This window comes from Aptenodytes forsteri, unplaced genomic scaffold (assembly GCF_000699145.1).
Source record: "Aptenodytes forsteri isolate BGI_AS27 unplaced genomic scaffold, ASM69914v1 Scaffold195, whole genome shotgun sequence".
Lineage (NCBI taxonomy): Eukaryota > Metazoa > Chordata > Aves > Sphenisciformes > Spheniscidae > Aptenodytes > Aptenodytes forsteri.
The window spans coordinates 4,106,777-4,128,315 of NW_008795317.1; the positions used below are offsets into that span (position 1 = coordinate 4,106,777).

The 21,539-nt window shown below is 37.0% G+C and overlaps 1 protein-coding gene across 1 annotated transcript in view; it reads left to right on the forward strand.

Annotated features, from left to right (window-relative positions):
* The window catches only part of MTA3 (metastasis associated 1 family member 3), a 152,617-nt gene that overhangs the window by 1,701 nt on the left and 129,377 nt on the right, over positions 1-21,539 (forward strand). Inside the window, 3 exon segments of the mRNA XM_019472155.1 lie at positions 195-245; positions 1,453-1,520; positions 3,400-3,493. Of these exon segments, the coding sequence (XP_019327700.1) occupies positions 195-245; positions 1,453-1,520; positions 3,400-3,493 (213 nt within the window).

The following is a 21,539-nucleotide window of genomic DNA, read 5'->3' on the forward strand; positions in this document are numbered from 1 at the left end:
GTAACCGGCGGATTCCTGTCAGCTTTCCTGCTTACCGACGTGACCCCCGAGGAGTACGCTGATACGTGACTGCTTGGCACTGGGCGAAGTGGGGGGCACTTAGGCGGTAAAAAACACGGCAAGCGTTTCTCTTCCAGCCCCTCAGCCTGTCGAAATAGACACCGATAACTTCCCTCAGCCCTCCCCTACGGAGTGAACGTGGCAGTGTTCCTAGCGCTGTGGCTCAGGTGCACCGCTCAAGTTAGGTTTTCCGTACTTGGTGCTCAAAAATAGCTTGTCTCCTCAACAGCCTGAGGTGAGCGGGAAGGTGCAAGGGTATGAGAGGTGATAGTAGTTACTTTGAATCTCTTTCTGCTTCTGCTTTGAGATGTGCTGATACAGCCACACATCGTCCATCTGCATACTCCTTCATTAGGGCATTTAGATTGTAATCCCATCAGCCTTAACTCATAAAAGTAATCCTCTGAGCAGCGCTGTTGAAATCTGGGTAGCATTTGCTTCTTAGGTCATCAATTCTCATTTTTTTTGTTGTAATCTTAATAAGCAATTGTGAACAATATCCAGAGATCGTATTCTTTCTTTAGAGCTAAATGAGCTACCTGAGCTCTATTTCACTGTAACATAGTGTCAAAGCACTGTGGAAGAGTTTTATACATCATTATGGTCCCCCCACCCAATTTTTTTAAATAAAGTTTGCGAGGTGCATGGTACAGAAGTCAAATAACCAACGTGAAGTGTGGTTAGCCTTTGATAGGTACTTCATTTGATGAAAACAAGTTTTGAGAAAACTACTGAAGGAAATGAGCTGCGTGTCAATCCTTTGTATGTTACATGGGAGCGGCTTTCAGGATATAAGTAAACTTCCATATACGCTATGAAAATATTTTCATAGGAATGATGCTGTAAGAGATTTTGACCGGGAAGAACCTCACTAACCTCATGACTGTTACTGCTTAATATAGTTTGCATGTTACTGGACAGAGATGACAACAAAAACAAGTATCATAAAATGTACGTTACGCATTTGGACAACCGTACTACCACAGCACCTGATAATAAATATGACGTAGCATATCTTACAGAAATACTTATCTCCATAATATAGAAACGCAGTAAAGCGCTCAATTTTTAAATCATCCCTAATCAATTGTGAGAAACCGCCACTTTTACATCGAGATCTATGAAGTGTGTGGATTACTGAATTACAATGTGAGCTCCAACACAAGGAATTTAAGCGTGATTGTTAAAGCACATGTAGTGCAGTTATAATCAGAATTTAGGAGCAAATTATATTAAATCTCAGCATAGAAATACTTCACTGTCTTAACATTTACTAAGAAATCTCAGCTTTTTAACAGATTACAGGTTTAGAAGAAAATTTTTGCACTAATAATGATATGCTTTTACATATTATTTTTTGGTATTTCAATATCTTTCCTTTTTTCATTGCAGATTATGTTTATTTTGAAAATTCTTCCAGCAATCCATATCTCATTAGGAGAATTGAAGAACTTAACAAGGTACGCAAGTATCTTAAGATTCTTGCTTAACCTTTGACAACAGTCAATGTGCTTTCCGAAAACTGAGAATGATTTCCATCCCATATGATTTCTATTGTGGTAGAATTTTCTGGTGTTTTTTTTTTTTGGGGGGGGTGGTGGTGGTTTTTTTTTTTATTTTCTTCAGATTTGCTAATGTATTTTCTGTATGTTTCAGTTACTGAAATCTTGCTATGTGATATCCTGTAATTCTGCTCTGTTACCTAAGGAAACACCAAGTTGATCATTCCTGGCGAACAGGAGTACTCTGCTGTAAAAATTTCTAAACCAATCCTATGAATGCTTGAGGAAATGAATGAATTTAGTTCTCTATATGGTGATGAGACTGTGAATCTGTCTGGAATGATAGCCATCATGTAATGTGTCTGCTTTTGGATAGATGTGTAAAGGGCTAGTAGGTATCAGTGAGATTTTGCAGTGATCAAATAACAGAATATGTGGCTTCTGTGGCTGTTCGTTGCTCTGCTTATTGGCAGCTGTGAATGAAAGACGGGCTCTTGAATAGAAATAGAGACTGTGTTCTCTGTCTTTTATCCTGAGTGTATTTTTATAAAGAACAGAGGCTTTTCAGAGTGTCATTTTGGGGAAAGCATGATTATTTTTCTTCATTCTTGTACTACTAAGAATGGTGTGGGGTGGGTTTTTTTTTTTTAGTGTGGCATATTTTTAGTATTCCATCAAGCAGTATTAAAACTTACTGTTACATTATGTCAAAAGTTAATGATCAACATGCCTATTGTGATGTAAATAATGATAAAGATTTTTTTTTCCTGTGGTTAGAAAGTAAATTAAAAAATTGGTGACCTGCAAATGGTTTTCTTCTTATTAATGGAACATAACACTACTTCATAGCAGACATCAACCACATTACCTGTTAGTGCTATCCAACACAACATCCACTGAGCTTGTGCATGGCAAATCATATTGGACTTTTATTGGAGAAGAATATTTTTTATTTACAGTAATTGAAGTGATTGCAATCATGTTCTGAATGTAATGTTTATTACCTTTTAACTGCATTGCCATAATTTAATCTTGCTTGTGGATGGTAGAGCAAAGTCATGTATTGATTTTTTTTTTTTTTCTCTTTTTAAAGAGAGTTTTGAGGATATAGTCCAGATATCTTAATTGTGAATTATGTGCTTTCATGTGTTAAAAGCATTGAGCAAACATGGAGATATTATGCAAATGTGTAATGAAATGCTTTGGTTATCATTTTAATGGAGATAAGATGCTTTCTTTTTTTGGTAAGAAATTTAATTAAAACATGATACTTTTCAGTGCCACATCTTGAGTTTTAAATAAGTAACTCAAGGTAATGAACTAATTTGAGTAGATTCTTTACATTATCAGGCTAAAGAGCATGATCCCTGGAATGAATCATGAAAACAACTGTGAACTAAATAGCTCTTTTATCTTACAAGCTGCAGTGAATTTTCAAATAAACCATGTTATATTAAATATGATTCAGAAAAAAATGCCAGAGTACTTTGAAATATACATTTCTGTGTAAAGCTGGGTTGCAAAGAATGTTCACAAGCTTCTAATAGTTCTTAAGCATTCTTATGTTAACATAATACTGGCATTACGTCTCTGAACAGCTGAAAAATACATAAATTCTTAGGACTATGTAATTATAATCAGTACTGTTATCTAAGCTGAAATTGATACTGGCCTGTGTCAGGAAGTTTTTACTTATTTGAGCAATTCTGTTGATTTCAGTCTGACTGATCGTGTGAGAACTACTAATATAAGGGAAAGTTGCAAGCAGAGGGCATTTAATTTGTATTACTCAGCTGAGGAAGGATACATTCTGACTTGATTTATCTTTCTTTTGTAGACTGCCAATGGAAACGTGGAAGCAAAAGTGGTGTGTTTTTACAGGCGAAGGGATATTTCCAACAGCCTTATAATGCTTGCAGATAAGCATGCTAGTAAGTAGATGGTATAAGGCATTTTTTCTTTCTATCACAGCCTGTTCAGTTTCTTCAGCTACTTAAAATTGCATTTCATTGGCAAGAGGAATATATATTTATATTAGGCATTAAGTAATATCTAGTTATATGCTTAGCATTATCTGATACTGGCCCTGCTCCTAGTAGTTGCTTCCAGGACTTAAGTTAAGCTGTATTAAAGTGATTGAAAGTCTCAATCTGAAAAAAAATAATACCTTTTTTCATCTGGAAGATACAGCTATATTTCTTTTTTTATATCAAAAGTAAATCTTGTGTGTAAGTCGATTTAAGCTTAAGAGCATTCATGAGGATTTGATTTGACTTTTTTACTTAGACGTAAACACGTATTGCTTACTGTGAAGAATGAAATGTATCGTTGGAGACTGAAAATCACCGGAGATTGTAAAATAGCTGTTATGTGCATTTATGATGAATGTAGATACTGATCAGTAAAATAGTGGCAAGCGTCATCTCATTGGTTTTTCCGAAAAGCAACAAGTGGTAATAGGGAAGAAGTCCCATTTCCATCATGAACTTAACTTCTCTTGGTAGCTGCCATTTGGTCTACAACTGAAATACCATATTTTTCCATAACTTTATAATTAAAAATATAATTCTGAAGACAAAAACAGAACCTAAAAAACTGAGATGTTTGAGAAAAATAGTTACTTGCAAAATATTGCACTCATGTTTGTAAATAACTGAAGTGTTAAAAAAGTCAACATCCGGTAACTTTCTTGCCATATACTGTTAAATAACATTCTGATTATAAATGATACTTGAGTTTTCAAAATTAGTATGTAAATAAGTGACATAGGGATTATAAGTCTCTGTTCTGTAATTTATCAGGATGAATCTCTTCAAAGACATTACCTAATGCCATATTTTGTGTGCAGATACATGATGGAATAATTAGGTGCTTAAAAAATTGCTTACAGTTTGTTTAATGTCAGATTCTGATAATTTTACTCATACAAGTACCTTTAGTGAAGAGAAACAGCTGGCTTTGGTTTTATTCTTTCATTGGTCATAGAGAAGTGGAGGTGATTGGAGTACGTAGTGTGAAGTACTAGCTTGTTTTTTTAAAGAAGGAAGATACATCTTGCTTATGTTCTAAGGCAATGATTTGTTTAAATGTTTTTCTAATTTAGTTAGGTACACTTTATAATTATTGGTGACCTATTTTATGGTAGTCTGCCCCCACAATCATTATAGTCTTTTGAGTTCTTCCACATGAAATGTATAGAAACATAGAACTTGTAGTGAGCTTCACTGAGCTTTCCAGCACACTTTTTTGTTTTTCTTTTCTAATGGAGGGGGCAGGGAAGGATGAAAAGGATGACAATTTTCCTGGAAATACAATTTTTTTCATTTCATTTTTAAAACGTGAATGTTTGTAAATCTTTTTTGGTTGGCTTATTTTTTAGAAAATGGTGTGTTAGTTCTGTGGGCATCATTCAGTCTGGAAAAGTGAATAAGGTTTTTATATTTCCTTTGTGAGTTTTCGATTGCCATTTTGTCAGCACTTTGATATAAAGGACTTGTTGACGGTCTGTTGCTCTTCCACTATAGCATACTAGGGGTTTGTTGGTGTCAGTAGAAGTACCATGGAATCTTCCACCACATTTTCTCTATTGAGATTCTCTTGCTGTTTTCTAGTGAGAAAATAGAAATGTAATTTCCAGCTGATTCAACAAGCATCTTTAGAATGCCTCTGTCTCACAGGTTGTAAGTCTTCTAACCCATTGTTCTTATGAATTAGGTTTCTCTGTGGACGTTTTCTCTGTACATAATGCTTGCTTTCTGACCAATTTGTGGAATCTGTACAGCTAAGTTATCTTACGAGGTATATATTACAGTTACAGAGGACAGCACATAGTGAAGGATTGCTCGCCTGGATCTTCGTACAGCTCATACAGCAGATGTAGTTAAATGTCAAATCAATTTAAATATTTTGATTCTGGAATACCACAGTGTTCTGTTTAAAAATATGACATATATAAACAAAATATTTGTATATTTATGAATTGAATGTTTTGGGAATGTTTTATATAGATAAACATGTTGGTGCTTCAACACTTCTACCTGGTTTGTTATAAAATAAATGCTAAAAGATACGGGTTTCTTACGGAATGGAAATTCTAGTTCAGTCACTGATGACTCCAGCGTTACATGTCTAGAGAAGTCTTTAAAGATCTGCTTGATCTTTTCTAATGCATTTTATATTGCTAGCAAATATTTTTTTTTCTTATAGAGAAAACTGTCCTGAGTAACGCACTTTTGAAGATTTTTGGCAGGTGGGGATTGGGTTTTTTTGGGTGACACTTCAATTTCTGAAGGTTGCATTTTGTGATGTAGGTATGGTCCCATTTAATAAGAGAAGAAAATAGCTCCTTAAGAAAATATTTTGGAACTTTAAGAACAAATTTTCCCTAACTTGAAAAAGTTTCAAATCCATTTTAAAGAATGTTTGGGGAAAATGGAATGATGTAGATCTGTGACACTCTCACTGGTAAAGAGTCAATACACTGTTTTTTTGAGGTTGGGTTTTTTTGGTTGTTTGGTTTTTGTCTGTTTTTTAAGATGCCTTACAAAAAAGTTTCAGGATATAAAAAGAAATTTGGGGGGAAAAAATCACATTTTCCTTAGGCCATTCTAAAATACTCAGGTACAGGGGACTTCCCTTTATTTCAAAGCATCTGACACTAATCTGTGAGGAAATTGCATTTCCTCTGTTTTTTCTCTGGCGTTTCTGGTGGAAGTTAATTAACGAGCATTTTTATTTGTCTATCAGCATCATGTATGATGTCAGTCTAGATCTGGGAATAGTTCTATTAGCTAACTGTAGCCACTGGAATCCAGGGGGTTTGAATGTATTGTGGGCCCTTGAAGACATTCCATTTTTCCCTCTTTGATTTCTGTTGCTATAAAACAGAGTGTATGGTAAGGCCAACTTGAAAGCCAAAACAAACTACTGGCCAAGATCAGCTTCTTGATCCTATGCAGCCTCCTAAACTGAGGGAGTTCTGCTGGAGTGTAGCACCCACCAGCTCTTAGGTTGTAGCCATTACCATAGGGTCACTGCGAGGGGGTCATTCTTTTCTTTGTGCAGCAGAGTAAGGCTTACTTTATGGGGAAAAGAGGTGAATAGAAGACAGCAGGCAGTACAAGAGCTTTTGCAACAGATGACTGAAGTATATAAGCAAATGAACTTGGAGAGCTGGGACAAAAACACACAGCTCGTTAAAATGGGTGAAGCAAACAAAAAGGGGTGGCATAGAAATGTTTTCTAACCAAGTGGTGTGATTGAAAGAGAAATTGCCAACTGTAGCTGGATCTATAAAACTTAGATGATCCTTTATCTAAAGTGGAGTTGATGTAAATACTTTGTAATAGCTGGGGAGGGGGGACTATACTAGCTCTGTACCAGCACTGGGTTTGGGTTCCAGTGAAGGGCTCAACTTCTGTATTTCCTTCTTTTGTAATAGATTTATGCACTATTATTTTCTTGTACTCAGGCCACCCTACTCAGCTTCATGATGCCATTTTTTTTACAGTTCTTTACATTTTAAATTCTTTATCTGGTCATGTGCTGTCATGTAATACTATGTCTGAAGTTATTTTCTTATTGCAACTCCTCAAACAGCTTTTGCCTGGGGAAGATATAAAAAGAATTCCTGTTGTCAGAGGCCTTTGTCTTCCGATTTATTAAGAGAGCTTGCTTTGACTTAGGTGTGCTGAGCTGCTGACTAAATGCCCAGAAGTTTTCTGGGCCTATGATAAAGCCCATGCACTATGTATTTTTTTCTCATTAACAAAATTGATGCTCTTGTGAATGAAATGGGAGTCAATTTAAAAAAAATCTGAGGCATATTGGTTTCAGTGACTGAGAGGTCAAAGGTAAAGCTAAGATTTTTCTAGATTACAGAAGCTGTAGTCCAAATCTCCTTTTTTCAATCTCAGTTGCTTTTTGTAGAGATCACTTACTGGCTTTACTTCTCATAGTTGGACTTTTTTTAGGACTTTTCTTAGCCTTCAGCTCTTGAACAGTCATGTTTCATGTCACATTGCTTTGCAAAATGGTGTTTCTGCTACAGAATTTTTGTACACGATAGATTTCTAGAAAGAAAGGAAGAGTCCTGCTAGTGATCTAGGGACTCCTGTTGAACAGTTTTGAATCTAGTATTACTGGGTTATTTTTGTCCAATCAGATGATATCACAACTGAAAACTTGGTGGGTTTTTTTTTTTGTTGTGGTCCTTTTTCATCATAGTAGTTCTTGTACGTCAAACTAAAAAGCTGTTATCAGAAAGGATATAATGTTCATTTAATCACAGTCCCTTTTCTAAAAAATCACTTTAAGATGAGAGACTTTTCATGTTACTTAGTTCAAATCATATAATGTCTTAGCATAAAAAGTGTCTTTTGACTGGAGGTTTTATTTGAAACTTTAGATTTGCTTTTTTTGTGTCCCATTAGTTCCCTTGAATACTTGTTGTCTCCACAGCCTGTGTGTAGTTGTGAGAGACAAATGCTAATTCTTCCATTTTCTCCACCTTCATAATTCTAAATATTGAAATAATTCATACTTTTTTTTTTAATCGTGGTGAATGCTTATATTGTTACATCCTCCATACAACTTCCAGGGAATAAGTTAAGACAGTTTATTCGCTCTACTGGTAGTGCTAGTAGAGATTGGCATCTGTCCTACAGGAAAGGATGCTCAGAGGCAGAGAGAGTTCTTAGTTACTCTTTCAAGGGAACTGAAGTTTAGAGAGCTGCCTGTTTAATGGGTGGTCCTTTGAATGAAAAGAAGATCACTGTTTTTGTCCATCAGATGATATCACAACTGAAAACTTGGTGGGTTTTTTTTTTTGTTGTGGTCCTTTTTCATCATAGTAGTTCTTGTACGTCAAACTAAAAAGCTGTTATCAGAAAGGATATAATGTTCATTTAATCACAGTCCCTTTTCTAAAAAATCACTTTAAGATGAGAGACTTTTCATGTTACTTAGTTCAAATCATATAATGTCTTAGCATAAAAAGTGTCTTTTGACTGGAGGTTTTATTTGAAACTTTAGATTTGCTTTTTTTGTGTCCCATTAGTTCCCTTGAATACTTGTTGTCTCCACAGCCTGTGTGTAGTTGTGAGAGACAAATGCTAATTCTTCCATTTTCTCCACCTTCATAATTCTAAATATTGAAATAATTCATACTTTTTTTTTTAATCGTGGTGAATGCTTATATTGTTACATCCTCCATACAACTTCCAGGGAATAAGTTAAGACAGTTTATTCGCTCTACTGGTAGTGCTAGTAGAGATTGGCATCTGTCCTACAGGAAAGGATGCTCAGAGGCAGAGAGAGTTCTTAGTTACTCTTTCAAGGGAACTGAAGTTTAGAGAGCTGCCTGTTTAATGGGTGGTCCTTTGAATGAAAAGAAGATCACTGTATTGCATTGGTCTTGTTACAAATAAAACAGAAACAAAACCTTTTGGGTCTTATTTATGGTCACATGAGTGCAAGAAAAAAAAATCTTTAGAGCTCAAGAGTTCAATTGATTTGTCTTTAACGGTATGTCTAAGTGACTCTTCCATGGAATTCAGTGGCTTTCGGAAGGTTTTCTGTTAGGTTATGGTTCCTGTTTTAATTGCACTAGGTGAGAAGGCCTCCTTCTTGCTTGCTGTTAAGAAAACAAAGCTGTTGATATTACCTTGTGATGAAGGATACCATTTTTTTGGATGTTAGATAGGAGGGAAAGGAGCTAAGGAGTGGGGAATCAAAGATAGGAGAATCTCTTGGAGCATTTATAAGGAAGAAGGCGGCTTGCAGTGGCTTTGAAGGTTTTCTGTTAGGTTATGGTTCCTGTTTTAATTGCACTAGGTGAGAAGGCCTCCTTCTTGCTTGCTGTTAAGAAAACAAAGCTGTTGATATTACCTTGTGATGAAGGATACCATTTTTTTGGATGTTAGATAGGAGGGAAAGGAGCTAAGGAGTGGGGAATCAAAGATAGGAGAATCTCTTGGAGCATTTATAAGGAAGAAGGCGGCTTGGCTGCCTGAGAAGTGGGTGAGCAGACTTGTGTAACTGGTTCAGTGAGATACTACCTTCTTAATCTCAAGGCTTCTGTAAATATAAACTAGTGTTTGTTTGCAGTTTAGTGTCGTGTGTGTGTGTCCGTCTGTCCCCCTGTGAGTACTAGAATTAGGACAAAATGATTTTTGACCTCACATATCTACCCTCTTTTCTTTGAGGAAAAGACAAGTCTTTCAGAACTCTGTCTGTGAGCAAGCCATCAGAAGACTCTTGGGTTTGCTTTGAAGATGGGGTGGTGAACAGAGACAAAAACAAATATAGTGAGCCAGGAAAGTTTAGGAGAATTAGTTCCAATGGCTCTTTTGCTCGAGATGGGAATTTTATATGTTATACTTATTTACAGTCAACTAATAGAGACATCTAAACTAAGCACTAGCAAATTCAAGTATGTTGTGTTGCTTCTGGGTATCCTGAAGTCTGTGATGTGGGTGAGACACTCCCTAGGAGGACCGTTTAAGGATGATACAGATAACAAATTCTTTAATCAGTGGCAGAGTAGCTTTTATGCTTAGGTATTTTTATATTAGTGTAACTATCACTTTGATTTAAAATGAGCTTGAGGAATAGGGTTTTTTTTGTGAGGAAGACATGACCTTTTTGATCTCCCGAGGCAAGGGAACATGAAGTTTTCCTTAATTTATCCAAGAGAATGCCTTCAGTTGTAATTTATTTGGAGAGGGAGGAAAAAATTCAGAACTTGCTGAAATAGAGCAAGCCTTGCCCAAATTACACCCTTGTCACCAAGGAGAAACTTGTCTCAAGGCTCCCAATTACCCTTTTCAAGGGCGCTTTGGATAGTCTCATAAATTATGTGTTTTGTTCATTTGATTTTTGTGCAAGAACTGCATACTTGTGAATTTATCCCCCCCCCCCCCCCCCACCCAAAAAACCAAAAACCCAAGTATCTTGTGGAATTATTAACTGCTGTGGCCGTTCACATTCTTTCTTTGGTGCAGAATGTCTTGTTAGATTGTGAATGTTAATGATCATCTTGTAATGGAGTGAACGGATTTCCAACTAAGTTCATAATTTTAGTTCTTAGCTCTGATGGAAAACTTGCATAAATACATTTTTTTCACCTGAGTGTATGTGTTCTGTGTTTGGGTATGTAGGATTTTGCACATATAAAAATGTTGTCCACTCTATGCAGTTAGTTTCTATAACTACATCTGAATTTTTCCATGAACTAGAAAACCAGCTAGTAACTGCTAGCTTCATCTTTTGGCCTCTTAAGAATAGATTTATAATTTTGGGTAGCCATACCTAGATTTTTTTTTTTCCAAATTCAAAAATCTTATTTTCTGAACACGTCATTTAAAAGGCTTGAACACATTGCTGCCAATCTCTGTGAATGTAAAAACAAACTAAACCCAAGATCTGGATTAACTCAGTGAGTTTGCTGTGGAGAGTGGAAAGCTGCAAAATACTAGTTCATATTTATGCTTAAAACTGTTCAATAGATATCTGAAATTAATATTTTTATTAATTATTGAAATTATTTTTTTAGTATGTTTCCTCAGTAGGGAGGGACTCAGTGGGGTACTAAAGAAGGTGGCGCTTTTTTGAGCTCTACTCACAGAATGAATTCTTCACATTTGAGTTGTTGGAAGGAGACAGCAGACAGGAAACTGCCAAGGCATTGTACGTTCCCTGTTTCCCTGTGTTCCTTAGGATTCATTTCTCCATGGTCAAGTTTAAATACGTGCATCGGTATTACCGTACTTCTTGTTCTGGATTTCTTCTGATTTGTGGAAAACAAACTGTCATCTCTCAGCTGCTAACTTTTTCTTGCCTCCTTAATGTTTGTTAGTTGTGCAGGCCAATGGTTATATGCTGTTTTCTTGATGACCTCCGAAACACTAGTAACATTTAAATTGATATTACTGATCATAATTTTTTGTCTCATGAAGATAAATAGGATGTTTCACACCTCCTAGATTTCCATAATCTCAGATGGTTCTACTTCCCCCCCCCGGCTCATAATTTTAAGTGACTCTTACCACTTTCTCCCCAGTGCGCCCACACTGTACCAATGCACCTGAGGCATGAATTTTAGTCTACAAAAACATTGCTAGGTTATCTCTATCTGTAAAGCTCCAATTAGAGATGCATTTTACATCTTCAGAGAGTTCTCTGATAGTCTAACTGAATCAGTAGGTTATATCGTTCACAAATCTGAATGATGTAAACTCACTACTAATATAGAAGGACTTTTTTCCCATCATCCAGTGGCAGTTAAATGTATGAATCGGGGATCAGGCCTGATGGTTTAAAGGCTTACCAGCAGTAATTCTTGAATGTCTATATCATGCAGTGGAGTGAAGTCTGCAATAGTTGTCCTCAGTAATGCTCATGCATGCCTGTAACTTCACACGTGATGATAGAGAGGGAGCTTATTAGCTTGGGCAAAGCACTGTGTGAGAATGAATGTAGTGCTTCCTACCCAAGCTGATTCATGCAGTGCTGATTATATATGGCATGAGGTATTATGGAAAAAGCAGAAGTAGCAGATAAGATTAATATGTAAAGTACTTCTGTGGTTTGCCTGTAAACGCTCTTTCTGTTAAATGTAGTCTGCACAAATAACAGGATATGGGCTCAAAGTTACCGTGTACGTTGAGTTTGACATGCCCTGAACTACATGGAGTAGCAGAGTGGGTGGCTGGAATGGCTGTGCTATTTGGAGATGTGATTTTTCTGTTTGATCAACACTTTTTTTTTTTTCCCCCCTCAGCTACTGTTTGTAACCCTACGTGAGCAAGGGAAGACTTGTAGTGTGAACCTGGTTTTGATTCTGATTTTGATGTGCTATACAAGTGCTTCTGCAAGGATCCTTGCAGAGCGATGTTTTGTACTAACGTAGAATAAATCACTGCCATGAACAGAAGAAGTTTGAGTGGTAAAAAGTGCAAATTTTTTTAGTAAAAGCCTGTTCTACATTATCAAATTCCTAAAAGACTTTGGGGAGCAGTTCATTTTGACTGTCACCCACTGTCGGAAGCCAAAACTTGTTTGCAGATTTATCGTGGTACATAAGATGTCTTCTCTGTGCAGATTGCATAGTTGCTGTGCTATGCATAGAGCACTATGTATGCATACATTCAGAGGGTATGTAAGTGCATGTGCGTTTTCTACTTGTACAACAGGTTAAGCATCTATCAAAAAACAGCACAACTAAATTAGCAATCTTCCCATTTTTGATATGCTGAGTGATAGACTTAAATTTTCATTTGTCTGTTCTTGTTTCTGTGAAGGATTGTGACAGTGATATGCAATGCTGAAGAACGTCATGTTTCAGTTTCCTGTATTAAAAGTGCAGCTTTGTTTTGGCTTAAACCAGTGCAGAAATTTTTAGTGTTGGCAGGGTCAGTGACCTGTAGCCTAGTCCTACAGGGTACTGTGGCCCTTTGCTGTGTGACAGTTCCTTTAGGCCAGATTCTTTGACTGATGCTGCTGTCAGGAGTGAAATCCTGATGCTATTATTCTCAGAAGGGCCTCAAGGGGCCAAGGGCTCAGTTGCCAAGTATCATACAAGAAAAAGGGCTTTGATATATGGACAGCTTTTATATTTATTTTTGCCTTCAAAGGGTGACTAGCTTCGTATACTTTCATAATGCTCTTCCCTTTTTTTTTGTTTTTATTTTTTTTCTTAATAAGAGGAAAAAAAAACCAGGTTCAGAATACTGAACATTCAACATGTATGAGGTGAATAAATTACGATTTTTGGTATTTTACTTGATACTATAACAAACACGGTATTTGAATGTAATGCCTACAAAACAAAGTACTGAGAGTAGAAGAAAAACTCCATTGGTTTACTTGACCTTTATTTCCATTTATTTTAAAAAAATGACAAAAATGGCATATGTATTAAAGATTTGACTAGTTAATACAATGCGATGTTTATTCTTACGCTGGTTTGTTTGTTTGTTTTTTCCCCACCAGCATCAGAATTAATAAATCAAAAGGATTTAATAATTTGAAGTGATACACATATTCATATCTCTTTATACTTTTCTCAGTTCATATGTATTGTTCCCGTTAATTAGAATCTTAAGATCTCTGTACATGCATCAAGGAAATGGTATACTCTGGAAGATAAATCTCTAGCATAGCTGAAGATGGAAAAAAATGAACTTTTAAGTCTTACACAGACCATCAGAGTGGATGAACTCCTCTTCCTGCTTGTCTTGTCAGGTCTATAAACAGAAAAGCTTTCCTACCGTGCAGGCATTGAGCAGACATTATCTTGGATAACATTCTTCTCATTTTAAAATCCTGCGCATAGAGTTTTAATGTGTCTTGGTTAAGTTTACTCAGGAACAGGATATACAAATCCTTTTCTTTCTTTTTTTTCTACTACTTCTTTCCTCCCTGCAAAAAATCAAACAAAATTCAGCCCTTCTGGAAGGAGATACTGTAGAAGATAAATAATTTGTGTTTTATAAGCAGAATCATATGCCATTCTGAGTAGGGGTAGAAAAGTGCTTGTACAATCTGTGCCTTTTCGTCTCTGCCAAGAAATTTTGAAAAGCTGTTCACCTGCTATTGAGAATGTGAATTGTATGTTAGAAAAGCAGTTTAGGTCTCTGAAACTCTGTGGTTATCATTGTCACACAATGAAAGAAAATGCCAATGTAGATCTTAAATGTGGACTCTGGGTTCTTACAGAAAACGTAAGAGATTTTTGGTGTCCTTAGTTCTCTACATGATTTTTTTTTTTTTTTTTAATTTTAAATAGTGCCACTGCATTTTGTCAAGGAGAGGCAACTATACAACTTGTTAACTAACTAGATCAGGCATACCTGTTGCCTATTCTAAAGGAAAGACCATCTTGTTTTAACAAGATCTTATGAGCAGGAGGTCTGTATGGAAATGGTGAAAATCCAAGTGATGGGAAAAGTTGTTAATAGCATCAGTCTTGTGAAAATGGAAGATAGAGATCTCCCTTTTCTCAAAATCAGGTCTAATAATTATTCATGCAGGTTACATCGCATTGTTGCAGATAGCTTTTGTATTTCTTGAGCCAGATGATAGATTTAAAAAACAGTTTCTTGGGCAGTGTCAGATTCCCCATGTGCAGTTCTGCTCTGTGGGTGGTCTGCCAGCCTGGATTTGAGGGTAGAACTGAAACTTTCCACTTTCTTTCCCACCACAGCTCTAAATGTATTTATACTGTGGAAAAATTACTGTTTGGCTTCTGATTCAGCTGATGAGCTTGATACCAGTAATTGGAGGTTGAAAATATTCATCGTATTGCAGATAGCTGTGTCCGTGGCACAGTTTTGAGTCTGCTGCTTGCTGCTACTAACAAGCTGCTTAAAGAAATACTGTGCGGGACACTTGCTCCACACATGCTGCAACAGGTTGCTACAGTTCATACAGGTGTACACATGACCAAACACATTTTGAGCCCTGTAACAGGGTGTTTTCTCATTTGGAAGAGTTTGCATTTGAATAAGTGAGACAGAAACCAGGTAAGGGGGAGAGAGGGGAAAAATCTAGTTTAGATTTATGATACAGGATTGCCAGCTCCTTCACCATTGCCTGCATGGCATTGTTTTCATGCTTCTGTGGGACCTTTCTGTTCTTGGTGTTGTCATAAACTATAGTTTCCGGTGCTGAATAATAGGGTTAAAAAACTAGTGTGCTTACTCTGGCATTTATTCGTGTCACATTTAATTTATTAGGATATCTTTATTAATGTAGCACGTCGTGATTCATACTACTTATGAAGGTAATCCTTCTCTGCCTTCTACCCGTGAGCTCCTTGCTCTCAAAAATCTCCAAAACCAGTTGTCCAAAAAACCTGCCCATCAAGTTTTGGAAGGTGGAGTTTTCTGGTAATGAAAACTGTGATAGTTTTAATTAAATGTTTTTGCTACAGGCCTATGATAAACATGAGATAGTTACCCAGTTGCTTATAACTGACTGTCATTCTGGGAATTGTTATTATTGTAACATGCTACTTGGAAGTACTCAAAAAACCCTTTTGCCTTATTTTAGAAATAATTTTTATTATTGGAGAGTAGGTGTGGCATATTAGTTCTTAATGGTTGTGCAGTGTAATTATTTCTTTGTTTTGTGACCTCCTTTAGAAAAATAATGATGAGGTGGTGTGGGAGGATGTCAGGACAGAGGATCACCTAGATAATTGTGTAAGAAAACTGGATAACCCCTTTAGAGGTCACGTGTATATCTGTACTATCCAATAGGAATTAAAAGTACACCTGTTCCCTGTAAACACAACCGATCAGTCTTTTTTTCCTACCTGCAGAATTGCAGATTCACACTTTAGATAGTAATACGCTATCGAAATGATTCAGAATACATTCAAATTGTGCTTTAGATTTCTAATCCTATCTGACAGTAACAGCAAATATCAAATTGATGTTATATATTCTAACAGCCATCTGAACGTTGTACTAACAGACGTGGCATAAGTAAAGCTAATTAATTCAGCTTTGGTAAACACTTTCTCAGTCAAATTGACAGTATAACTATGTATAGTCTAGCTCACAAAGTTGATTAAACTGCTTTACTACAGCACTAGGGGGTTAAATATCACAACTAAGTTAGTACAACACAACATGTGGCAAGAAGCCTCACGCAGATGAGCAAATTGGCCAACTGCTCACCTAAGAGAGCTCTTCATTCACAGTCTGAATAGAGTTGTTCAGATGGTTAGACTTAATGTTTATCTTTTGTACTCATTTTGGCAGTAAATAGATTTACTTCCTCTCCCCCAAAATCTATATTTATAATTCTTACTGCTGTAGCATCTAACTGCCAAATGTGCACTTGATGTTTTTGCCACAACCAGCTAAGCTTAAGAGAGACTTACGCACAGCCGTCTTTCCTTTGATGTGTGTGGTAAACTGGCTGCTGTTCAGCATTTTCAACTTTTTATCTGTAGGTTTTAAAATATGTTGGTGATACCTATGATGTATATAGTTTTTGGGCTGAGTATAGAAGAAAAAGGCATACAGGAAAGGAAAAAAGTTTAGAAACTGTTCCGAAAGTAAGGCTTAGTGGCATTCTTTGAACTGAAATTTACACTGATCTAATATAATTTTAAAGGTATTTAAACTTAGTGAAACTGCTGTAACTCCACAAATTGTGGTAGTGATTTAAATCTCTCCATCAAAGCTTGTATAAGCCAGATGCAGCTAAGCTGAGGTATGGTTTCAAAATTCGAAGCAATTAAGTTTAAGAGGTAGGAAGTTAATGCACCTCAGTTCTTGGTTACACTGCTGATTTAATTCAGCATCGATCCGTGCTGCTGTTGAGAGGAGCGGTCTTGGTTTTTCCCATGTCTTCCCAGTTTAAGTCTCTTATTCCTGCTTTCTTCTTTTGTCCCAGCACTAGCATTTTTGGTAGGCACACCAGGCCAAGGAATTGGAATTGATCTGGATTAAGGGACAACTAGGTGAATAAAAAACTAACGGCATGGCCTGAGTCAGAGGGTGCTGGTTAAGGGTTCATACTGTGTGTGGAGTCCCACAGGAGTCTATATGGGGACCTGTCTTTGTCAGTGACTTGAGCAGGCAATGTGGTGCACTCCCATCACGTTCACAGGTGACACCACACTGGTGGAGATGACCAGGTGATACGCTTGAGGGAAGAGCTGGTAGTCAGGGATTCCTAGAAAGCAGGAGGAATGGCCTGTTGAGAACCTGAAGATATTCAGCAGGGACAAATGCCAAGTCTTGCACCTGGGAAGGAAGAGCCCCTGGCAGGGATACAGGCTGAGGACAGAGGGGCTTGGGGAGCAGCTCTGCGGGAATGGCCCTGGGGGTGCTGGCAGGCAGCAACTCCGTGGCAACGAAGTGGGCCAACAGCATTCTGGACTGCATCACCATGCGCGTAGCCAGTAGATTGAGGCAAGTGATTACCCCCCCTGATTATTCAGCACTTGTTGCGTCACATCTAGGTACTGCATCCAGTTTTAGGCCCCCGATACAGGAAAGTTGCTGATAAATTGGAGCAAGTTCAGCAGAGGCCACCATGATGGGCACTTGCCCTGTTGGGAGAGGCTGTGGGAATTGAGCCTGTTTAGCTTGGAGAAGAGGTGGACTCCCAGTGCCTATGGGGAGGTTATAGAGAAGATGGAGCTGTACTCTTTGCAGTGACTAAATTGAAACAGGAGTGATTCAGATTAGATATAAAAAAGAGCTTTTTCACTATGATTGGGTTGCTGGAGAGGTTATGTGGTCTCTGTCCTCAGAGGTTTTCAAGATCCAACTGAATAAAATGTGGAGTAACCTGGGCTGACCTCACAGCTGAGCCTACTTTGAGGAGGAGTTTGTACTAGAGACCTCCTGAGGCCCCTTCCGGCCTGAATTACTCTGTGTTTCCATGGTTCTGTGATCCAGCCAACCTCTAGCTGAAAATAACAGTCAGCGGTTTGGTGGCAATAGAGGGAGAACTTTCTTCTTCCTTTTAAAGCTGAAGATTTACTCCTTCTCCCTGAAGATAGCCTTCAGTGTGTAAACTAATCTCTCTCTCTTTCTGTTGCAGTAGATGAGGGGAGCACATGGTGGGTTATTTTGACTTAAGGAAGAGTAATATGTTAGAGGAATTTAACTTGTTTGCTAGCTGATGGTTAACTATAGAGTGGTTTGAGTTGCATTTAAACCTTTAAGTGTCTTTCAGGATTTTTTTTTTTTTAGTTATTTTTAAACCATTTTCTATTGAATGGATGTATTGTGTTTCTAGAGACTTGCCCTCAAGACTTGCCCTCAGTTTATTTTGATTTTAGTTGTAAAAACAAGCACTTCTTCCTCATGGCAAGCTTGAGTCATCACATTACTTAACTATAAACAAAGACACTGTATACAAAGTTTATGTGGCATGGACAGTTGTCTCTTCTCACTCTCACTAGCAGCACCATTTTCTAACAGTGAATCCCACAAATTAAATGGAAGAGGAGAATAAAAAAGAGTTAATGATGTTTTTAAGAGTGGTCGTGCATATGTAAAATGAGTGAGGATTACAGTTTCCTCCCGGTATCCATTGCTTGACTGAGTCAGTTAAGTCTTATTTACATCAGAGGGAAAAAGGGAAAGGGTAAGACTGCAGCACTGCCACTGAAAGTATCACCAGATCACTCTGGTTTTCAGGATCAAAGTAAGTATTTACAATTGCTGATTGGAAAGCCCATGTATAATAATAGACCTAAAGCTTTAAAAGCTCACTGGAGATGCCTGCTTTTGCTCTCCAGGATTTTTCCTTTAAATAATGAAATTTTTCTTGTAAACCAGGAAAAGTACTACGAAACAGCATTATCTTAAACTTTGCCCAAGGCCTAAAGGGGATTATGTCATTTTCAAAAACTGATTGTACTCATCTTTGTAGTCATACCTAAGTCTTTCAAAATATTTTTAAGCTGAACAATTTTAAATTGAATTTTGTTTTCTCTCTAATCTTGGAACAATGAGGCCTGTGTATGTCATTACCATATTGCTCCATTAAAACATTTGCTCGCTCTGAGCCATTGCTTTATTTCTCTTCCTGAGTGCTGAAAATGTGCTTAGCTTAGTGCTACTTTATGATTTCCTATAGGTACCTTCCATTTCACTCCTTTTGACAGGAATAATCTGTCCTTGGATGGCAAATTAAATTTCGCATGTGCTGCAAATCTGAGTCAAAAAGGTGAAGAGATCTCTAAAAGTACTGGAAGTTCTTCACCACTTTTCTTCTAACAGGTGTTAAGGCCTGATCTGTGCAAAAACCTGGTTTGAAAGCAGCTATCTAAAGGCTTGTTCAGATGCAGAATTCTTTGTATTGCCATCAAGCAAATTGGTTTTGTATTTGTGTTTGCCATCAAGCAAATTTAGTTTTCTCACTTCTTTATGCTATCCAGTGTTTCCTTCTCTGGTGCAGATTTGTGTTACTATTGGGGTAAACTATTACTTGTTTTACTAAAAGGTAATCCTACTATTAGCATTGGTTTTATATTATAACGCTGAAGAAGAAAATTGTAAAATTATCCTGGTGATAAATTATGTTGTATTAAGAGTGGAACTGTTCTGTGTCTGGCCATGGTTTGTTCTACTTGCTGAGCTTGTCAGATCATCATGAGTAAAACAGATATGTTTTATTTCTAAATATGCAACAGAAAAAGTTACATTGTTTCATGTTTAGGTTTGGAGTGTTTTAAGAGCTGTGTGTAAGAGATTTAATTTCAGCTTCAGGCTCTTGGATCAACACTTTCTTGGCTTATGTAAGATTAGTACAATAAATATATGATTAAAGTTTTGGGGTTTTTTAAAATTATCTTTTAATTTAAATTCTTACTCTGAGAGAGCTGTTAAGATACTTGAGCATAGGTGTCTAAAGCCATTTTAAACTCTCTGGAATATCATCTCTGGCTCCCTGCAGCCACTTTAAAATGGCACATATTCTCCTGGGTTTTGTGCCATATCCGCAGTCAGTTGTTTTGGATATGTCAGTCTAAAATGGCCCCAGACACCTGTGTTTGGATGCCTAAATTGCTTTCTAATGGACTGCTTTTTGTCAGCTGTTTTCAGATGGTTATAACACAAGATTACTTTGCTTTGATATTTTTCAGGAAGGAGAGCAGAAATAAATAGCTAACTGAGAACTTTGGACCTGTAGAATACTATAAGCAGTACATTTATTAAAAAAAAAAAAAACAACCAACCAAACAAAACAATAAAGCAACCACTGGCATGTCTTGGTATTTTAAGAAGGAATATTAATGCTTGAACTTTGAAATACAAATGTAGCTTGTAATGGTTGCTTACTGTAATAAACAGTTGTAGCTATTAATTGCTTGAAACAAACCTTTGAACATTAATTTCTATTTTTTCTTTAATTACTTGTTTAATTAGAAGAATGCTTTGCCTTTGCACAGATTTTTTTTTTTAAGCTTTATTTATTGTTAGTAGTATAGATGCCAGAGTAATTCTGAACTGAGTTTTTGTGTGACTTGAACCTGTACATGTGTCAGGTGAGGCTGTGGGGTGCCAGGTGAGACTCGGGGGTGTCTTGTTTTCATTTTTGTTTTTTCTTATTCTATCTCCCCACAAAACATGTCAAAACAAGGAAAGTGACTGGGGGTTCTACAGCAAGATAGACTTAAAGTGTATGGAATTGGGTTTGAAGAAGTTGGTTATATCAGAGTGTATTGTTTTATCACTTTTGTGGAAAGAACTATTAGAAGTGGAATGAGCTACACATAGGCATGATTAAAAAAAAAAAATAGTGTTGCATTTGGAGAGAACTGTGGTTGCCATGAGGATACAGGCAGGCTTCATTTTGAGATAGTGTCTGTAGGTTGTTTGTAAAAATGGTTATTGTTGGAAGAGCGGATGAGGTGATCTGTTGTAGGTAGTCATGTGAAATACTATCTAATGCTGAGGTTTAGTTTTTTAATTTCTGAGACATATTTTATAAAGTACACTTGGGTTTTGCAGCTGATGGATAATTTAGCAGGTAGAAAATTGTCAAATCTTAGAGAAGTTATTAAAGTGTCTGTATTTTTGCATATGGTATTCACAGAGACTTTTTGTCCTTTCTGGGAAGCTAGAGGGAGTATAGATTCAAGCTCCGCATGTCCCAAGAACCCACTAGGAAGGCAGGTTTCAGCCATGAAGATCCCAGGGTAGCCATTTTGGAGAGCCTGTCATCTTATGACATGTTAGCAACCACTGTGAACATTGCTTTTTAACTCTGTATGTGATGCTTTCTAGTATCTGCTTTTATTTCTTCCTTTATCCCAGTTTACAGTTGGTTTAAATCTTTAAAAGGTGTTGTGGTTTAACCCAGCAGGCAGCTAAACACCACACAGCCGTTTGCTCACTCCCTCCGCCCCGCCCCCACTGTGGGATGGGGGAGAGGATCGGGGAGAAAAAAAAAAAGTAAAATTCAAAAAAAAAGAAAAAAAAGAAAAAAAAGAAAAAAAAG